Source organism: Danio rerio, chromosome 15 (genome assembly GCF_052040795.2).
Source record: "Danio rerio strain M-AB ecotype USA chromosome 15, GRCz13ab, whole genome shotgun sequence".
NCBI classification, from domain to species: domain Eukaryota; kingdom Metazoa; phylum Chordata; class Actinopteri; order Cypriniformes; family Danionidae; genus Danio; species Danio rerio.
This window is the reverse complement of record NC_141035.1, coordinates 28,217,834-28,235,165: the sequence shown is the minus strand read 5'-3', so window position 1 is coordinate 28,235,165 and position 17,332 is coordinate 28,217,834. Positions and strand designations below refer to the sequence as shown.

Here is a 17,332-nt window from a genome sequence, read left to right as displayed (position 1 = left end):
CTTTTTTTAACAAAAAAAGCTATACAAAAAGGCCTTTGGTGTTGCCGTCTTTTTGTAATTCTTGTTTAGCTGAACACCCATTTTAGATTATTGTGCATGCTTTTGGGCATTTTTTCTTAACAAAAAAGCAACACAATTTTGGAAAATATTATCATTTAAAATAACGTGTATTTGAATTTTTAAAATGTAATCAGTTCCTGTGAAGGCAAAGATATATTTGCAGTATCATTACTTCAGTCTTAAGCATCACATGATCCTTCATAAATCATTATGATATAATGCGGTGTGCAATAAACATTTTATTAGCATTATTTTTCATTACCAGATGATAATCTATTAAAAATATAGAGACATATCAGAGCTGTTAAAGAAAAATGAGGTCAGAATGTTCTGCCATGCTGGGTATATAAAATTGCTGCATGGCTGCTTTCAATAGGCATGCTGTTGGACAGACTAATAGAAACAGACATGAAATATTAAATCAAATAGTGATTTATTAAAATAAGCCATAAAAATAATAACCATCTGATGGACAGAAAACAGCGTTTACCTTCCCTCTCTATACTGTAAATAAAGAATACCACCTAGAGGCTGTACAAAGGAAATCATGTTGAAAATGTTCACATGGTGAAGCTGATGGAAATGTCCAGTTAAAGGTTTAGATCACCCAAAAATGTATAGATGGGACTTCTTTTCTTTAAAAGTTTTTTAATCAAATAATGTGGCCTTTGGTGATTGGTGAAAGACAAGTTAATGAGCATTATTATCAGCATTGTGAGAATTAAAAAACAAAACAAAAGCACAAACAAGTACAACAAAAATAAGAAACTTAACATTAAATTTAAGATTATTACTTTTAATAAATGTCCCTTTAATGTACTTTATCGTGTGACAACGTGAAAGCTTGATCTTCAGCCAGTCTTGAATACCCAGGACCATTTAAAGAAGCAATAATTTTGGTAATAATTAGGTATTAATTTTGTTCTGCCTATATGTTTTTATATATACAGTTGAAGTCAGAATTATTAGCCTCCCTAAATTATTAGCCGTTTATTTTCCCTACTTTGTTTAACAGAGAAATTTTTTCAACACATTTCTAAACATAATAGTTTTATTAACCCTTTCTAATAACTGATTTATTTTATCTTTGCCATGACAGTAAAAATTATTTGACTATATATTTTCAAGACACTTCTATACAGCTAAAAGTGACATTTAAAGGCTTAACTAAGTTAGGGTAACTAGGCAGGTTAGGGTAATTAGGCAAGTTATTGTATAATGATGGTTTGTTCTGTAGACTATCGGGGAGGGGGGGAATAGCTTACAGGGGCTAATAATATTGTCCTTAAAATGTTTGTTTTTTTTAATCTAAAACTGCTTTTATTCTAGCCGAGATGAAACAAATAAAATTTTTCCAGAATAAAAAATATTATCAGACATACTGGGAAAATTTCCTTGCTCTGGTTAAACATAATTTGGGAAACATTTAAAAAAGAAAAAAATTAAAAAGATGGCTAATAATTCTGACTTCAACTGTATACCATAAGAGAATGTACTGAAATGTATATTAAAAAATATATTACATTGTATATTACAAAATATATTAAAAGTCACCTAGATATAAGATGGCCTGATGTTAAGCTAATCGTGATTTTTGGCTGAACGATCCCTTTAAGCAAAGCAAATGCAAGTAACAAATTGAAGGGTTAGTTCAACCAAATAAAATCAATTCTGTTACTAATTACTCACCTGCATGTCATTTCAGTCACCTGAGACCCTTCGTTTATTTTCAGAACACAAGATATTTTAGATGAAATCTTAAAGGTCTCTCATCCTCCATAGACAGCAATGGGCATGAGAAAAGGAACCACTGTACCAGAAAAGGCACCATTTCTGAAAGACCCTCAAAACATTCCAGTTCACCTCAGTGGTTTAGCTGTGATCATACAAATCTCCTAATACACCATTGTGCAGCAGCAAAAAATATAAATAAATAAGTAAATAAAAATACTTTGTTTACCTTTATCTTCTCTCCTGCACCAGGTCAAGGTGTATGCATTTTCAAAGTATTGCCATTAGAATCAGCAGCATGACATGCAAGCATCATATTGCCCAATATGAAGCGGAAGAGAATACAGAAAAATCTCATCTTTCAAACATCAAGTCATTTTTCCTTTTTTTTAGTTTTCTGTATGATTTTAGTTAAACTATGATTATGGACCATTGCTGTCTATGGAGAACCAGAGAACTCTTTAAATATCTTCATTTGTGCTCTGAAGATGAACAAAAATCTCGGGATCAGAAAGACGTGAGGGTGGGTAAATAATATTTGTTTTTAGGTGAACTAACCCTTCAATAGATTTTGCAATGGAGACACAGAACGGACACTCCTTCACAAATGTAGTTAAAAATACCGTTTTATTTTTAAATTATTTCCATTTTCAAGAGTGCTGAATCAGCCTGGGGCTGTATTTAAATATCTTTAAAGTATGAATTTAATTGCTAGTCTAATACAATGTCTATGTACAATATCTCACATTCTGGATGTAAAACAGTAAGCAGCTCTTCAGAATAATTGTTTTTGTGGCTCTCATAGCACACATGGCTTGTCTTGTCCCTAAAATGGTGGTGAACTTCGCAGTGCAGCTCGTCCTCAGCTTCTTCACTCATCATAATGCAGGGAGGACAGGAATTTGTCCACATCCAGGTCATCAGGGAAGGAGTCCAGAAGCTTCTTTTGTTTCTGAAAAATTCAGAGAATTCAGTCAAAGTGAACATAAAGAATGATGGATGCCGAGGTACAAAAATAGAAAAAAAAAAGTGAGTCAGACCTCTGAGTGAGTCAGATCCTCTCTACTGGATATCAACGTCTACACAAACTGCATACTAACTAAATGTATAGGTGCATAAAAATATAAATACATATAGGTATGTGTTTTTATAGATGGCAATAACATTCAGCCACACATAACGTAAATGCTCAGAAAGTAGCTTTAGTTTTGTATGCATATACAATGCAAGAAACTACTAAATCAATACTTTTAGAATGTAAAATACCAAATAAATCTGCTCATATATCACATAATATATAATTAGTTTGATACATGTTATATGTAACAAGTTTCTGTGTGAATTTATATCCACATTAAACACGTTTCCAAAAGTAAAATAAGAAAAAAATAAACAGCTTATTCAGTTTATATATAAATAGCATAAATAAAAACACACGAATATATATTCCATAGAAAATAACGTAAAAACGAGTAGATAACACAATAGAAGCTTTTTTAAAATGTTAAAAACGGTAACAATCAACTTCTAAAGAATCTGTTTTTCCTACTATGGAAGTAAATGGGTACAGGTTTCTAGCATTCTTCAACAGATCTTAATTTTTGTTTAACAAACTAAAAAAACTCAAAGGTTTGGGACATCTTTAGGTTTAGTAAATAGTGAGCATTCACTATTGTCTTTTCATTTTTTGGGTGAACTATCTCTACTAACTCTTACATACTATCAGAAAGACATAATTACATAAGTACACAAGCATTGTGAAATAAATATAAAATACTTTTTTATTTTTGAAAAGTAAATATTGCAGATCATAAATACTTTTCTAATAAATACTAAAAAAACTACTTACAGTTGAAGTCAGAATTATTAGCCCACCTGAATTATTAATCCCAATGTTTATTTTTTCTAAATTTCAGTTTAACAGAGAGATTTTTTTCAACACATTTCTAAACATAATAGTTTTAATAACTCATTTCTAATGACTGATTTATTTTATCTTTGCCATGATGACAGTAAATAATATTTGACTAGATATTTTTCAAGACACTTCTATACAGCTTTAAGTGACATTTAAAGGCTCCATTCGTTTTCTTTTCCGCTTTGTCTCTTTATTAATCTGGGGTCACCAGCAGAATGAACCGCCAACTTATCCAGCATTTTTTACGCAGCAGATGCCCTACCTACTGCGCCACATTTAAAGGCTTAACTCGTTTAATTAGGCTAGCTGGGCAGGTTAGGGTAATTAGGCAAGTTATTGTATAACGATGGTTTGTTCTGTAGACTATCGAAAAAAATATAGCTTAAAGGGGCTAGTAAATTTGTCCTTAAATGGTTTTGAAAAAATTCAAAACTGATTTTATACTAGCCGAATTAAAACAAATAAGACTTTCTCCAGAAGAAAAAATATTATTAGACATACTGTGAAATTTTTCTTGCTCTGTTAAACATCATTTGGAAAACATTTAAAAAAGGATAAAAAATAAAATCAAAGGGGGCTAATAATACTGACTTCAAATGTATATCCCATCATAGATATTTACATTAGATGCCACCTTCACTATTGGTGTCTATTGGAAGGAATGCGTCGATAGAGCTGCCATTTTTGTACAGGCTAGCGCTCCTTTGAAATGAATGTGGGACCAAGGTGTAGTGGAACACTGGCCATCTGGAGCCATAGATACATAAACATATACACATACATCTATGATCGGAGTGTTTCCAGTGATCAGTATGCAAATATTTTTTTAAATTACAAAGATTATAATTTTACATCACTTTTCCAAGTGGATGGATCAGTGACCACACGGGCATTGCCGACAAAGAGCAGGTAATTGTGTGCATGGAAATATATTATACTCCCTCCCTTGTAAATTTTATCTAATTCATGTCCTGAAACACACCTCCACTCCTGCTTTCACTTCTCATTCTAACGGAGGGAGCGATTTGTTTGTGAATGAATCTCTATTATGAACAACTCGTTATCCTAGCCAACAATAACACAAGTTTCTAGCAACGCAGCTTATTGTTGTCATATTTTATTTACATTGTTTGTAGATTTTATTCAACGAAACTAGCATAAGCCTAGAATTTAGTTCGAGTAGAGTTGATGCTACTTTGCCTTATCATCAGTGCAGTAAGAGACTGTATTATCATCAATAACGGTAATTAAGCACAAAAGGTCATAACATACAAAAACGTAAAAAAACGAAATCTTACTCATGAAATGTATTGCCTTTATGCTTTGTTTTCTTTTTTTGCTCGTTACTACATTCATACAGTGCTAAAAGTCCAGCATCTTCACATAGCTCTCGTCTTAACTAGTGCTAAAGTTAGTCTTAAACTAGGCTTAAATGTAGCAGCGCTACTGACGCATGCTCAGGGTTTGTATGTAATATCTAGTGTATAAATCTATGATATACTATATTACATGTAAAAATTTAATTGCATATTTGTATAATTTTATTATATATTCATTTACTTAAAAGGATTTAATAAAAACAAATCAATTAAATAAAACTTAATAAAACTTTAAGTGATTTTGTCCAAATATGGTATAAATGAGCAATTTACCAGGCTTAAATTGGATTTTTCTCAGCCAGTGTTGCTAACTTAGCAATTTTGTTTACCTAGCAACAAATATACCAGTTTTAACATTCATTTTTCTACTTTTAGCAATTTTTAAAAGGTGACTCAAAAAAGCAGTAGCTGCAGGCTTCACTCAGTAGAGTAATATGCTAGCTCAGGTCGTTTTTCAGAACTGTTAATTTACTGAAATTTGTTAATAAATATAATTGTTGGTAATTTAGGTAGCAATAAATTCCAATAGTGCAATAATTGTTGTCACTTTCACAAATGTGTTAATTTCACAAGTTAAAAAGAGTAAGTACACAAGCTGTGATTGTTTATGAGAATGTAACTGTTTATTATCAGTGTTATATTTACAAATATAAAATCTTATCAAAAAGTGTATTACTTTTACAAAGTCAACAATTTTTTATACAAATCTAAATGCACATATTTCAAATGATGTTTTTGCTAAGATGGCCAGTCAATTTAAAAAAACATTATTATTTTGTATACTACATAAAGACGTAGGTGAGTTGATGAGTTGTGATTACGCAATGACATCATCACGCAAAGTAATATGTTAATAAGAACCTATTTATTGTGCATCTGGATGCATTGTTTTAATATAATATAATACATGGCTTACGCTTGTTACGCTTGCAAATTAGAGCGTGACCTTAATCTGGCAACATTTAGCTACTTTTCGGCAGGCTTTAGCTACTCTTCAATGGAAATAGTTGGTAACACTGTACGCAGCTCATTTTTCCCTGATTAGCTGAATCCTCAACTCACCTTAGATTTCTTTTTACCGCTGGAGGATCTGGAAAGCTGTAGCTCTTTCTTAGCGGTAGGGCTGGCTTCAATCTTTCGCTTCTTCCCTTTCGAGATGGCCGATTTCCCCGCACCAGCCTCTTCCTGCCGTAGGCTATCTTTCAGAGGGCCTCCTGTTCTGGCGGCCCGAGACAGGATCATGAGGGTATGAGCGGCCATGTTGATGCTGTTCTCGCTGCCCGTCTCACTGGCAGGACTGCAGGAGGGGATGTCAGGTGTGGCGGGCAGCGGGAGATGCCTAGGTGTGCATTCACCCTCTCGCCTCAGCCTCTGGCGGGACGGCGTTCTCAATCCATCTGTCAGATCCTCTAGTGCACGACCAGGTCCGGGTGTTCTTGGAAGAGGGAGATCTGGACATCCGATTGCTTGTTTTTTCGGAGGAGTTGCCACAGGTGTCTGACCTTGTATGTCCTGCAGCATCTCAACAGCCTGTTTGGTCAGAGGGCTCGTTTTGCATAAAGTTTTACTGGAAGAATTTAATAACGGTGTTGCAAATTTTGCTGGAGAAGGTACAAGATTGTCAGTGGGACGTGTTAGTGTTTGACTGCTCTCCAGCTCATTTTCTTTATTAGCAGTGATGCCTGGAGAATCTTGTAAGGATGTTTTCTCTGAGGACATTTCTGGTGGGTTTGAGAGAGTCTTTTCACCTGATGATTCTTTCGAGTTGTCTGATGGTTTCTGTTTTGGCCCCGGGACAGATGATGTTAAAGGCCCTGCATCTTTGCTTTGTGATTTTTGTGATGATTCTGATATAACAACAGACTCTTTGTGTGAAGGCTTGGTACTTTCGATTATATTAGGTTCTTTATCAGTCACACTACTTTTCAGAGCTTCCTTTTGTTGATGAAAGATGGTGACTTTTGTGGAGTCTTTTGCCCCCGTGTTGGTATTTACTTCTGGAAGTCTAGTTGTTTCTATTCTTCGCTTGGATGTGTCAGAAGCTGAAGGCTGTTTGGCTTTAGTGGGTGTGATTTCTTTTTGAGTCGAGGAGGATGTAACAGCAGAGGACGTGAGCATGCTTGTCTGTGAGGAATTTGGTCCAGTTGCATTGTTTTCAGGCGTGACGTCAAAGCAAAGTATCCGCCGGTGGCTGGGGCTTGACCCATTTACACCCTTTTCTTGTTCAGAAGTCTGGGAAAGCACTTTGGAAACTTGAACAGAGCCTGGTGTGCCAGTTTTGGCTGAAAAGAAGTAAACAAATAGTAAGCTCTTTTTAAAAAACTGTTATTAAATAACTAGTTAATTTCAAATCAGACATGGGAGAAAGTGAAAAAAAAAGATTTGCATTAATAAAATGCAATTGTCAAGCAGTGGTTTGAGAAACATAATGTTGGAATCATGTTAATGTCTTGGCCTCCCAATTAACCTGACATGTACCCAATCTAATACCACACAATGTAATGGAACTGGAGGATCTGCTTTTGACATTATTGTACCACATTACCCACAAGACCAATCGCACCAAGGCCTCACCATGTGGTAGTTGATTTTAAAGCTAATACAATGAATAATACTAAGACATGTATAGACCCTTTTCAGATTTCTAGGTTTCTCAGTAGCAGAAGTGATCATGGTTGGGTAAATGTAGAGTGCAGTAAAAAAAAAATTACAATCCTATTTGCTGAAAAAAAAACTATGATGGTGTTGGTAAAATGATGATAAAAAAGTAAGAAAAAAAAAGAAACAAAAAAGTGTGTGTAGGACTGACAATGGCAGCCAGAAAACAGAAGAACGTCACATTTACTGTCCCGCCTCATGAACGCTGCATTTCAAACACCGCGCACAAGCAGTAATTCATGATTTAATGCAAAGATGATATAATACATACATAAAAACATAAATGTTCATACATTTAAAAAAATAATATATTAAAAACTTTTAAGAATTTAAAATGCTGATGCCTGTTAAACATGTCATAATAGTCTTTTGAAAAGTCCCTTGTCAACATGTATGTGTGTGTTGCAACAGTTTTAATTTAGAAAAAAAAGATATAAAAAAAAAAAATCTGAAAACTAAGTCTGTCTTACCATTGTCAGTGTTTTCCTTGGGTGCCAGTTTATGTTGCGAAATTACTTTCGTAGGTTGCCTCACAGTGGTTGAACGTGGCAAAGTCAACATCTGTATTTAAAGAGTAAAGATTATAAACAATACTAAGACACTGAAATTAGCATTATTTAAAAAAAAAAAAAAAAAAACTACAAAGATACTGACCTGATTTGGAAGGACTGTGAGTTTTCCAGTATTCTGCCCCATAACAGACACTGGAAGCACCACATTTTGTAACATAGGCTGAACAGGTGACGATATAATAATAGTGGAGCCTAAAAATAAAAAAGTTGGAATTTCAAACATGCAGGAAGAGAAAAAGAATGTATCTCAACATAAACATACAACTGACAGAAAAGTGAACATAATCAAGTTAAAGAAATAGCTCACCCAAAACTATTCTGTCATCATTTACTCACCCCTCACTTATTCTAAACCTTTCTTTCTTCTGCTGAACACAAAGTAATTATTTAAAGAAATGCTGGAAACCTGTAACCATTGACTTCTATGGTATTTGTTTTGCCTTTTATATCAGTGTACAATACAGATTTCTAACATTTTTCAAAATATCTTCTTTTCAACAGAAAAAGGTAAATTCATGAGGGTTTGGTACCACTTGAGGGAGAGTAAATAGTGAGTAGCTTTTCATTTTTGAGTGAACTATCCCTTTAATTCTACTGATGACCCTTCTTGAAATCAGGTAAGACTTAGGCCCAATCCCAATTCTACCCCTTAGCCCTTCCCCTTCATTTTGCACGTTTTTGTGAGGGGGTAGGGGTGTCTCAATTCTCTTTAGCTTGAAGGACTCCAGGCTGATTTATACTTCTGCTTTGGGTGATTGGCATGACCCACGGCGCCTATGTTGTGCGTAGTTGTGCATTTATACTTCTGCATGCCGTTTGTGTTGCTCTGCAATAACACTTCCGAAATGCTAGCAGGCAGTGAGGTTATGTTCTTCTGTGTCAAGTTTCTTTGCGGGTGTTCTGTTTTTTCTGAATGCTACCTTAATGTACAAATAGTTAAACTCACTCATTCTGACTGAGGCAGGAACCGGCGGGCATGAAACAATTGTAATCATAAGGTAAACACAAAACAAGAGTCTATCTGGAGCTCCTTCATAAGACCAGACACTTGTAAACACTCACTCTAACAGGCTCGTGGCTCTCAGCACCGCCCACACTCATCACAGCTAACAAGTCAACCAATCACACAGCTTGTGATGTGTAGTTACATTTTATTGAGAGATGCGCATCAGCCACAGCAAGGGCTATGCGAACGCATGAAGGTTACGCCAAAGCATACAAGTGCACTTGACGCAGAAGTATAAATCAGCCTTTAGAACCACACTAGAAAGCAAGGCATACAAAAATTTCTCAGAATACAGCAGCTACAATGGCAACATGGCTGCAGGCACGAGTCAGGAGATACACAAAGGAGTATTTTTTGGTATTATTATTAAGAATTTTTACAACAAACAAGGATATGTTTTAATTATAGGTGGGCATAGAGTAATTTTTTTAATCTAGATTATTCTCGGAATTAATCTAGATTAATCTAGATTAAAATGCCTCATTTGATTTTTGTCGAAGGCATTCAGTGTGTGCTAGCCAAATATTAAGTCTTTGAGAACGTGTTTCTCTAGCCAGGTGGCGCATTAGACCAGGGGCTCATCTCCCGTTTCCAAAATGCATGAATGAAATTTTTATGAGTGAAAGTGAAACTGATGAACAGCAGTTAAAGTCAGGCATCCTGCTGATTTGATTCAGAAGGGCTCTTTTTCGTCAGATGCCTCACCGGTCAGGTTTACATCTGTGCTAAAATATCAAGGTGAAAGTCATCATAGCTTGTGCAGAATAGACCCAGCTTCCAAACCAACTTTGAGAATAGATCAACGGTGATTTTTATTTTTGTGCGATAAAAGTCTCTTGTTAACGCCAATAATGGCCCACCATAGTATTGAACAACATTCGTATTTGAAAGTCATGCTTTTTTTTTTTAAATATTAAAAATACAAACTGATGAATCTAAATTTCACTATGTATAATCCATAATAATAACTCCTGTATAGTAGTTTCACAACATACTTTCACATCTTTCATTCGAATACCCTGTCAGAAAAATAAAAAAAATAATATAGGGATTGGGAAATAAACTCATTTAATATTAGTCAATTTTTATTTTTTGGTGAACTATCCCTTTAACACTTCACTCACCTGGCGAATAGGTCTGAGAGACATTTGGCCCCATAGACACCACAGTCCTCTGGCGGGGCGGCGTCGCAACCATATGCGGCAGTGACGACACAGTCCCTTGAGGCACATTACTTGGAAGCAGCACAACATTAGACCGCTGTTCGGTTCCAGCCGGATCAGTTACAACATAATAGCCACTTGAAGGCCCAAAGGTGGGGTTAGCTTGCAGCAGCTGAATTAAACCGGTTTCTTGTCCTGCAAGACGTGTGAGTGGAGCATTACTCTGCAAGCTCCTTGTAGGTGTTGCGAACGATCCGACACCCTCTGCCCCCTGTAAACAGCTCACAGCCTGAGCAGTTTCGTCTTGTGTTATGACCAAAGAGGTCGTAGGCAAAGTCTTGGCAGGCGATTTTGCAGGAGAAGATAAGAATATGGTGGGGATATGGTCACTGGTGATGCTGGAAACAGCCTGGTTTAGTGCCGCATCAGCAGGGACTTCACGTTCCTCATCACTGATTATGATTTTCAGAGATACAATTTTATTTGGGTCAGGCTCTTTGACCTGTGCACCAGAAGCTGAGGTGGTGGATGTGGAAGGTGACGCATTTGCTAAAGGCAGATTATTCTTCATAGTGTTGGATGTGTATGAGGGAGTTACAGGTGTTTTATTTGAGGAAGGTGGAGAAGTGATTTTGATGGAAGTGTCTCTGTCAGGTTGGGGCTGGTAAAGTGTGGATGCAGGTTCACTTTGAATAGATGAAGGGGTTTCCATCTCTACATTCTGTCCTGTTACTCTGCCAGGCTCATTTACTGATGTGTTATCAGAGGTTTCTGTAGTGGACGTGGTTTGAGGACTCTTATTTGACACAGAGACTTGACTGCTCACATTATTGAGTGTTTTGGGGATGAGTGAGCTCTCGTGAAGAACTACCTGTTGATTTTGAATATTTACACTGTCAGAGTTTTCATTTTCCGGCTCGTCTATTTCCATGCCAATTCCATCTTCTGTGAAAGAAGAGCTTGTTACGGTTTTATCAGGTGAACGCGAGTCTGCTTTATCGTTCAATAATAAAGAAGTTGAAGTGGCAACTCTGGATTGTTTATTGCCAGGTGAAACTCTAGCCCTGATCAGCCCTCTTTTGGAGTTTGTGGATCCTCGTCCAGTTTGTTTGGTTAGGTGATGTGCCTGTGGAGCTGTAGAGGAAGACTTGTGAAGGCCAGGGAAATTCTTTTTGCCATTTGATTCAGATGTATTCTGGTTGCGTATGTTTTGTGCACTGCTTTCTCCCCCAGATGTGGAATCCTCCTGTCCAGTGGCTTGCATAAAATCAATTTATAAACAGTTTTATTTACAATAAAGTACATTATTGCTAAAGTAGTGTAGGTATGACTTCCGAGAAACAATTGCAGCATGAAAAAAAGAGGTGACTTTTCATCTTAAAGTAAAAAAAAATAATATCAATTTATTGTTTGAACAATATTTTTTAACAGTATTATGTTGTTTTGATTATTATTTGTAACAAGTTGAAAAAAACCTAAAATCCCATACTGAAATTTCTAAGGAGTACTTACAAATTACACAATTATATAATCGAATTAAATTTCTCATCAACGATAAAAAAAACAATACACAATATTTTACACCAATTTGACTTTAATTTCTTTAATCAGGGTTTCTGCAGGTTTCATAGTCAAATTTGTAACTTTTAAAGACCTTTTTAAAACCATTATAAGACTATTAAATATATTCCAGACGTATATGGGGCTAAACATTGTTAAATGTTTAAACAACATGTTTTACAAATGTCTTAACGTGCTAAACAACACGCATATTGTGTCAAAACAAGCAAACACTGGCTTTATAGATGCACTTTTTTTTTTACATAATATCATAATAAATAAACAACAACAAAAAAAGCTAAATGTATGCAAAACTGTCCAGGTCAGAGTCCTGACCATAAATAAATGAAGAACATTTAACAAATGATATTGTAAGAAAAATAATTAAACTAAATTGGTAAATAGAGTTAAAATGTAACTAGTTGTTAAAAGTTCTATTGAGATGGGTTGCTGGTGATTGGATGGTTTTGGCCAGAAAGAGTAGCTTTTCATGGACAGGAAAATTAGGACCTGTTTAAAATGATTTCAAGACCTACAACACAACGTTATGGTAAATTTAAGACTTTTTAAGGCCCAAATTTTAGTTTTAGCAATTTAAGACTTTAAGACACTGCAGACACCCTGTTATTTAATGTGGTTCATGTGAAATTTGAAATAAAATTTTTAATAAATTGTCTGTTTAATAAACAAGGAATAAATTATCTTACATAAATGATGTAAAGGAGACCCTTCTTACCGTTTTCAGAGGCACTGTCTACATGGCCAGCCTCGTCACTCTCTTGTGCACTGGTACTAGTGCTGAAACTCCCATCAGCCTGTTCACCGCCTTCAGCAGTTTTACTTTTCCCTTTAAAAGAGATGAAAGCTTATCAACCATGAACTTTTTATCAAAAAAGAGAAAGTATTAGCTTGTAATGCATTTGTTGTTATGGTCAATTAATTGCTCAAACCTACCACAGTCAAAGAGGTCAAAGAGCGCCTGAAATGCAGGGTCTGACTCCGTCTGTGCCAGTATGTCTTGAATGGCATCATCTGTCATATGAATTTCCCCCTGAAACAATTTTGCAGTTTTGATATGGCTGTTTAAATTGCATTCTATCAAATAAAAAAGAAACAAAAAAGATGAGCATTCTCAGACCTGGAGGCCTAGGATTTCATCAATGGACTGCTCTTGTTCCACCGTACTGCAGGCAGCTTTTGATGTCTGAGGACTGTTGTCACTGTTAAAGTAATATTACAACATGTTTAGTGAACTCAAGAGTCTGTAAATATATTTAAAGTAGTTTCTTGTCTATTAATTTGACTTTACCTCCCCAATATTTTGTTGATGTTTTCTGCCAGTTTTTCTTGTAAGGATCTGTCGTTGAGTATTTTTTCTCTGGCATTTTCTATAACTATTTGCTGTCAAAAAAAAAAAAAACAATCTTCAGTTACACAGGAGTATACAGAAACCCAATGAAAGCATTTAAATCATACAGGAATGAACCAGTCTGACTCACAGATAGGTTCTCTGTCACGGTTTCTTCATTTTGATTTTCCACAATGAGACTGCTGGACACTACAGTGGCCTTGCTGGTACCAATGGCACCCAACTGACCACCACCTCTCCGCCTCGGCGAGTCGCTGCAAAAAATGTACTTCTTACAAACACTTTCAAAAGTTAAAATAACCAAACATCTTTGGGAATATTCAGAATAACAAAAACTGCATATAAAAAGAGAGTTTTCTTGTGTCATGTAGACATGCGATTAAGTGCTTCCTCTGATTAATGGAAGAAATTGATGCACATATAAGTGTAGTTAAAGATTGATCTGGAGATTAGACAACTAACAAGTTGCTGATGTCAAAATCACTTTCGCCTTACCATTTTCTGCGGGCCGGGGACAAAGGTCCTGGATTTAGCCTGTTATCAGGAACGAGTATATGCAACGTTGACTCTCCTTTAAAGATTTAAGATAGCAAGATCAAAAAAAGAGTATTTTGCAAATCTCTATGTGAATTAATTGTGTTTTTCAAGACTTGCCTGGCTGACTAAGGCAGAGGGTGGAGGGTCTGGTTGGCAGGGAAGTGTAAGACACTGGTGTTGAATGTCCCAGCATGCTCTGAGGGGTGGACACAGTGCTGGCCACAACACACTGGCCTGATGGAGTCACTGGCTGGTGCCCGGAGATAGGAGACTCCGCTACCAGCAAGGGTCTCTGTTGACGTCTCATGTTTTGAATGCTATTCCTAGTACGCACTTAAGAACAGAAAAAAAAAATCACCAGTTTTAATATGAATTATGAATAAAACTTGAAATACAACATTTTTAAATAAAAGTATTATTAATTGAAATACAATAAACAAGTTTACAAGTTTATTGACATGAACTAAATGAACATGATAATTTCGGAGCTCAGCTAGTTGTCCAAAATTTAATGAAAACTACTTTACTACAAAACACATTTAGATATTTTTGTAATTACCAAAGTAAACAACTGATTGAAAAAGTCTGTAAAACACTAACAGATGTTAAAATGAAAAAAAAAAGTACATATAAACTCCAATTTAAAAACCATATAAATTTATCATAAGAATGAATTACTATAATACTATATAATAACAGTATTATATAGCCTTAATAGCACACACACACACACACACACACACACACACACACACACACACACACACACACACACACACACACACACACACACACACACACACACACACACACACACACACACACACACACACACACATATATATATATATATATATATATAATTTAAACACAGATGCACACAAAAATTGCATTCTGAGATTTATTTAAACAAATATTTGTCCATTAAGGATCAATTAAATTGAAAAAAGTAAAACTAATAAGATTGAAATTTACCTTTTTAAAATTTTCACTCATGAAATTATCTACAAAACATTTGGTAATATTTAGCATATTCCACTGTCATCATTAAATAAACTAAAATGTTAGAATTAAATGTTTATTTTACTTTAAAATTGCAATGGTAAATAAAATGTTATTTGATCTGTATATTAATCATAATGACATTGTATTGATGTATAACAATAACAAAAATTATTCCGTTCCATTTGAAAAATACTGACCCTAAATGTTTTAACATTTTTTATATCACGCAATATCTACACACTGCATTTATTAAATATAATTGTCTTAACAAAAATGTGTCTAATGCAAAGAACAAAACTCACTTCGCTGATTCAGTTGCACAGCAGGAGAATTCTGCAGAGACCTGGACAAAGAAACACGCTTTAATAAAGAGTCCTCATTCAATCCTGTGCTTCAAAAAATAAAAACAGCCAGAATAACAGTGTAAACAAATATGCATTTACTTGATCTGGCTGAGCGTGAAGTCGAGCTTCTTCCATAATGACGTCATCACAGCTGGGATTTGATTTTCTTGACATGTTTCTGCAGAAAACAAATAATCATACGAGTATGTTATAACACAAACACATTATTCCAAAAGAGTTTCATTGCTTCATTCATTTTCCTTTGGCTTAGTCCCTTTATTTATCAGGCGTTACCACAGCGGAATGAGCCGCCAACTTATTCAACATATGTTTTACAAAGCGGATGCCCTTCCAGGTGCAATGCAGTACTGGGAAGCACCCATACACTCTCACTTGACCACACTTAGACTATGGCCAATTTAGTTTATTCACCTGTCAAATACTTAAATTACACATAAAACAAAATCACTCACCCTTTGTTTTAACAGCAACATACTCATTTAAAATCGTGATCAGGTTTTTTCCAAAAAGAGACTGAAAAACAAAAAAAATATTAGGTGAAGTAAACATTCCTCTTTGTTGCACTAGAATGATGTTAAAGGGATTATTTACGAAAAAATGAAATGTCTGTCAATATCTCTTTACACGTTTTAAACCTTTATTAGTTTCTTTTTCTTTTGTTAGAGACAAAAAGAAGATATTATGAAAATAAAAGCTGAAAACCTGTAACCACTTGCAATTTAGTACTTTCAATAGTTCATAATATCTTATTTTATGTTCAACAGCAAAAAGAAACTTTTTGTTACAGTTTGAACCACTCAAGGGTGAATCGATATTGAGTACATTTTCATTTATGGGGTGAACTATCCCTTCAAGTTTGCAATATCAGTGATGGACTTGACACATACAAATACACAAGCAGGAATGATGCCGTCCTCTGAACTGTGCTCGGCATATTCCTTCAGGTTTGGGCTTTCATAAATAAAGGCTCGACTTGTGGCATTCAGACCTTCTTGTTGCAGGTAGCCTATAGTTAAAAGAGAATGACAATTATATCGTTACTCGTTACGTACAACAGACTACATTAGATTAGCCATTTCAGTTAACGATAATCTGAGCAGTTTGACATCACAAATTACAGAGCTTATAAAGACACATTTTCTTTTATCACAGATTCGTCTACTTCGTAATGTTCAAATTATTTACAACACACAAATGAGGAGACAATCCACAGAAATATACTGTAAATCAGACACAAAGTATTAGCTCGCTAGCTTCTTGCAGAAAGGGACACAACAAGAGTCTAATTTAACGTTACCTAACACAAGTCTGGCGACGTCCGACGGTAGCAACATATTTCGATGTTATCCAAAGTCACGAGATCGCCTGCATGTGAAGTGGAAACGCAATTTAGTCCATAATGAGAGATTGTAAGTGAAATACAGAAGGTTGTTTTGCTCTTTCATCCATCACGACTACGAAAAGGCGCGGAAATTCGCCTCATCTGACCCGGATATTGTTTGTGTAATATACAGGAGAAAACTACGGGAATTGTAGTTTTCCCCTAACGTTCAGCTGAGCGGAAGTAGCTAAATTATAATAATAGGATTTTTAAAAAGTCTTCGTATACGATACTTGCTATTACCTACTAGAATTAATCCTTTCAATTCAATTATTTATTTTTTTTTTATTTTATTTATTTATTTATTTATTTATTTATTTGTTTGTTTGTTTGTTTATTGAATTAATTAATTAATTCCTAAATAATGCACATATATTCACTTTTAAATTTGCGATGATATATTTATATACAAAATTATCTATCTATCTATCTATCTATCTATCTATCTATCTATCTATCTATCTATCTATCTATCTATCTATCTATCTTTATCTGTGATTCTGTCACAGACAGACAGGCAGTTAACGTAAGACAGACATAATATAATAATGAAATAAAGATAATATAAATAGTTATTTTTTGTATGTCATTACATTTTACAAGTTTAAAAATACTTCATACTTTAAAA

General features: G+C 34.8%; 1 protein-coding gene across 2 annotated transcripts; it reads right to left on the bottom strand.

Annotated features, from left to right (window-relative positions):
- Window positions 1-2,399: 2,399 nt before the first annotated feature.
- npat (nuclear protein, ataxia-telangiectasia locus) lies at window positions 2,400-16,804 on the bottom strand. Of its 2 annotated transcripts, none has more exons than XM_087284224.1 (17): window positions 16,621-16,804; window positions 16,211-16,329; window positions 15,776-15,836; window positions 15,402-15,480; window positions 15,261-15,301; window positions 14,071-14,286; window positions 13,912-13,987; window positions 13,547-13,670; window positions 13,357-13,448; window positions 13,186-13,267; window positions 13,002-13,098; window positions 12,784-12,894; window positions 10,449-11,744; window positions 8,401-8,510; window positions 8,217-8,307; window positions 6,151-7,370; window positions 2,400-2,743 (listed from the first exon to the last, which is right to left on the bottom strand). In XM_087284224.1, the coding sequence occupies exons 1-17, from the start codon at window positions 16,655-16,657 to the stop codon at window positions 2,663-2,665; spliced, it is 3,933 nt and encodes a 1,310-aa protein (XP_087140350.1). In that variant the 5' UTR covers window positions 16,658-16,804; the 3' UTR covers window positions 2,400-2,662. The 2 variants fall into 2 exon arrangements, with proteins under 2 accessions (XP_087140350.1, XP_087140351.1); XM_087284225.1 differs by having other exon boundaries at window positions 10,449-11,621.
- Window positions 16,805-17,332: the final 528 nt, after the last annotated feature.

Excerpts from the sequence above, each read along its gene's own strand:
- npat (XM_087284224.1), bottom strand. The coding sequence starts at position 16,657 with ATGTTGCTACCGTCGGACGTCGCCAGACTTGTGTTAG. Across the intron at positions 13,988-14,070 it reads CCTCTGCCTTAGTCAGCCAG|GAGAGTCAACGTTGCATATA; the intron begins GCAAGTCTTGAA and ends AAATCTTTAAAG. Across the intron at positions 2,744-6,150 it reads GCGGTAAAAAGAAATCTAAG|AAACAAAAGAAGCTTCTGGA; the intron begins GTGAGTTGAGGA and ends TGAATTTTTCAG.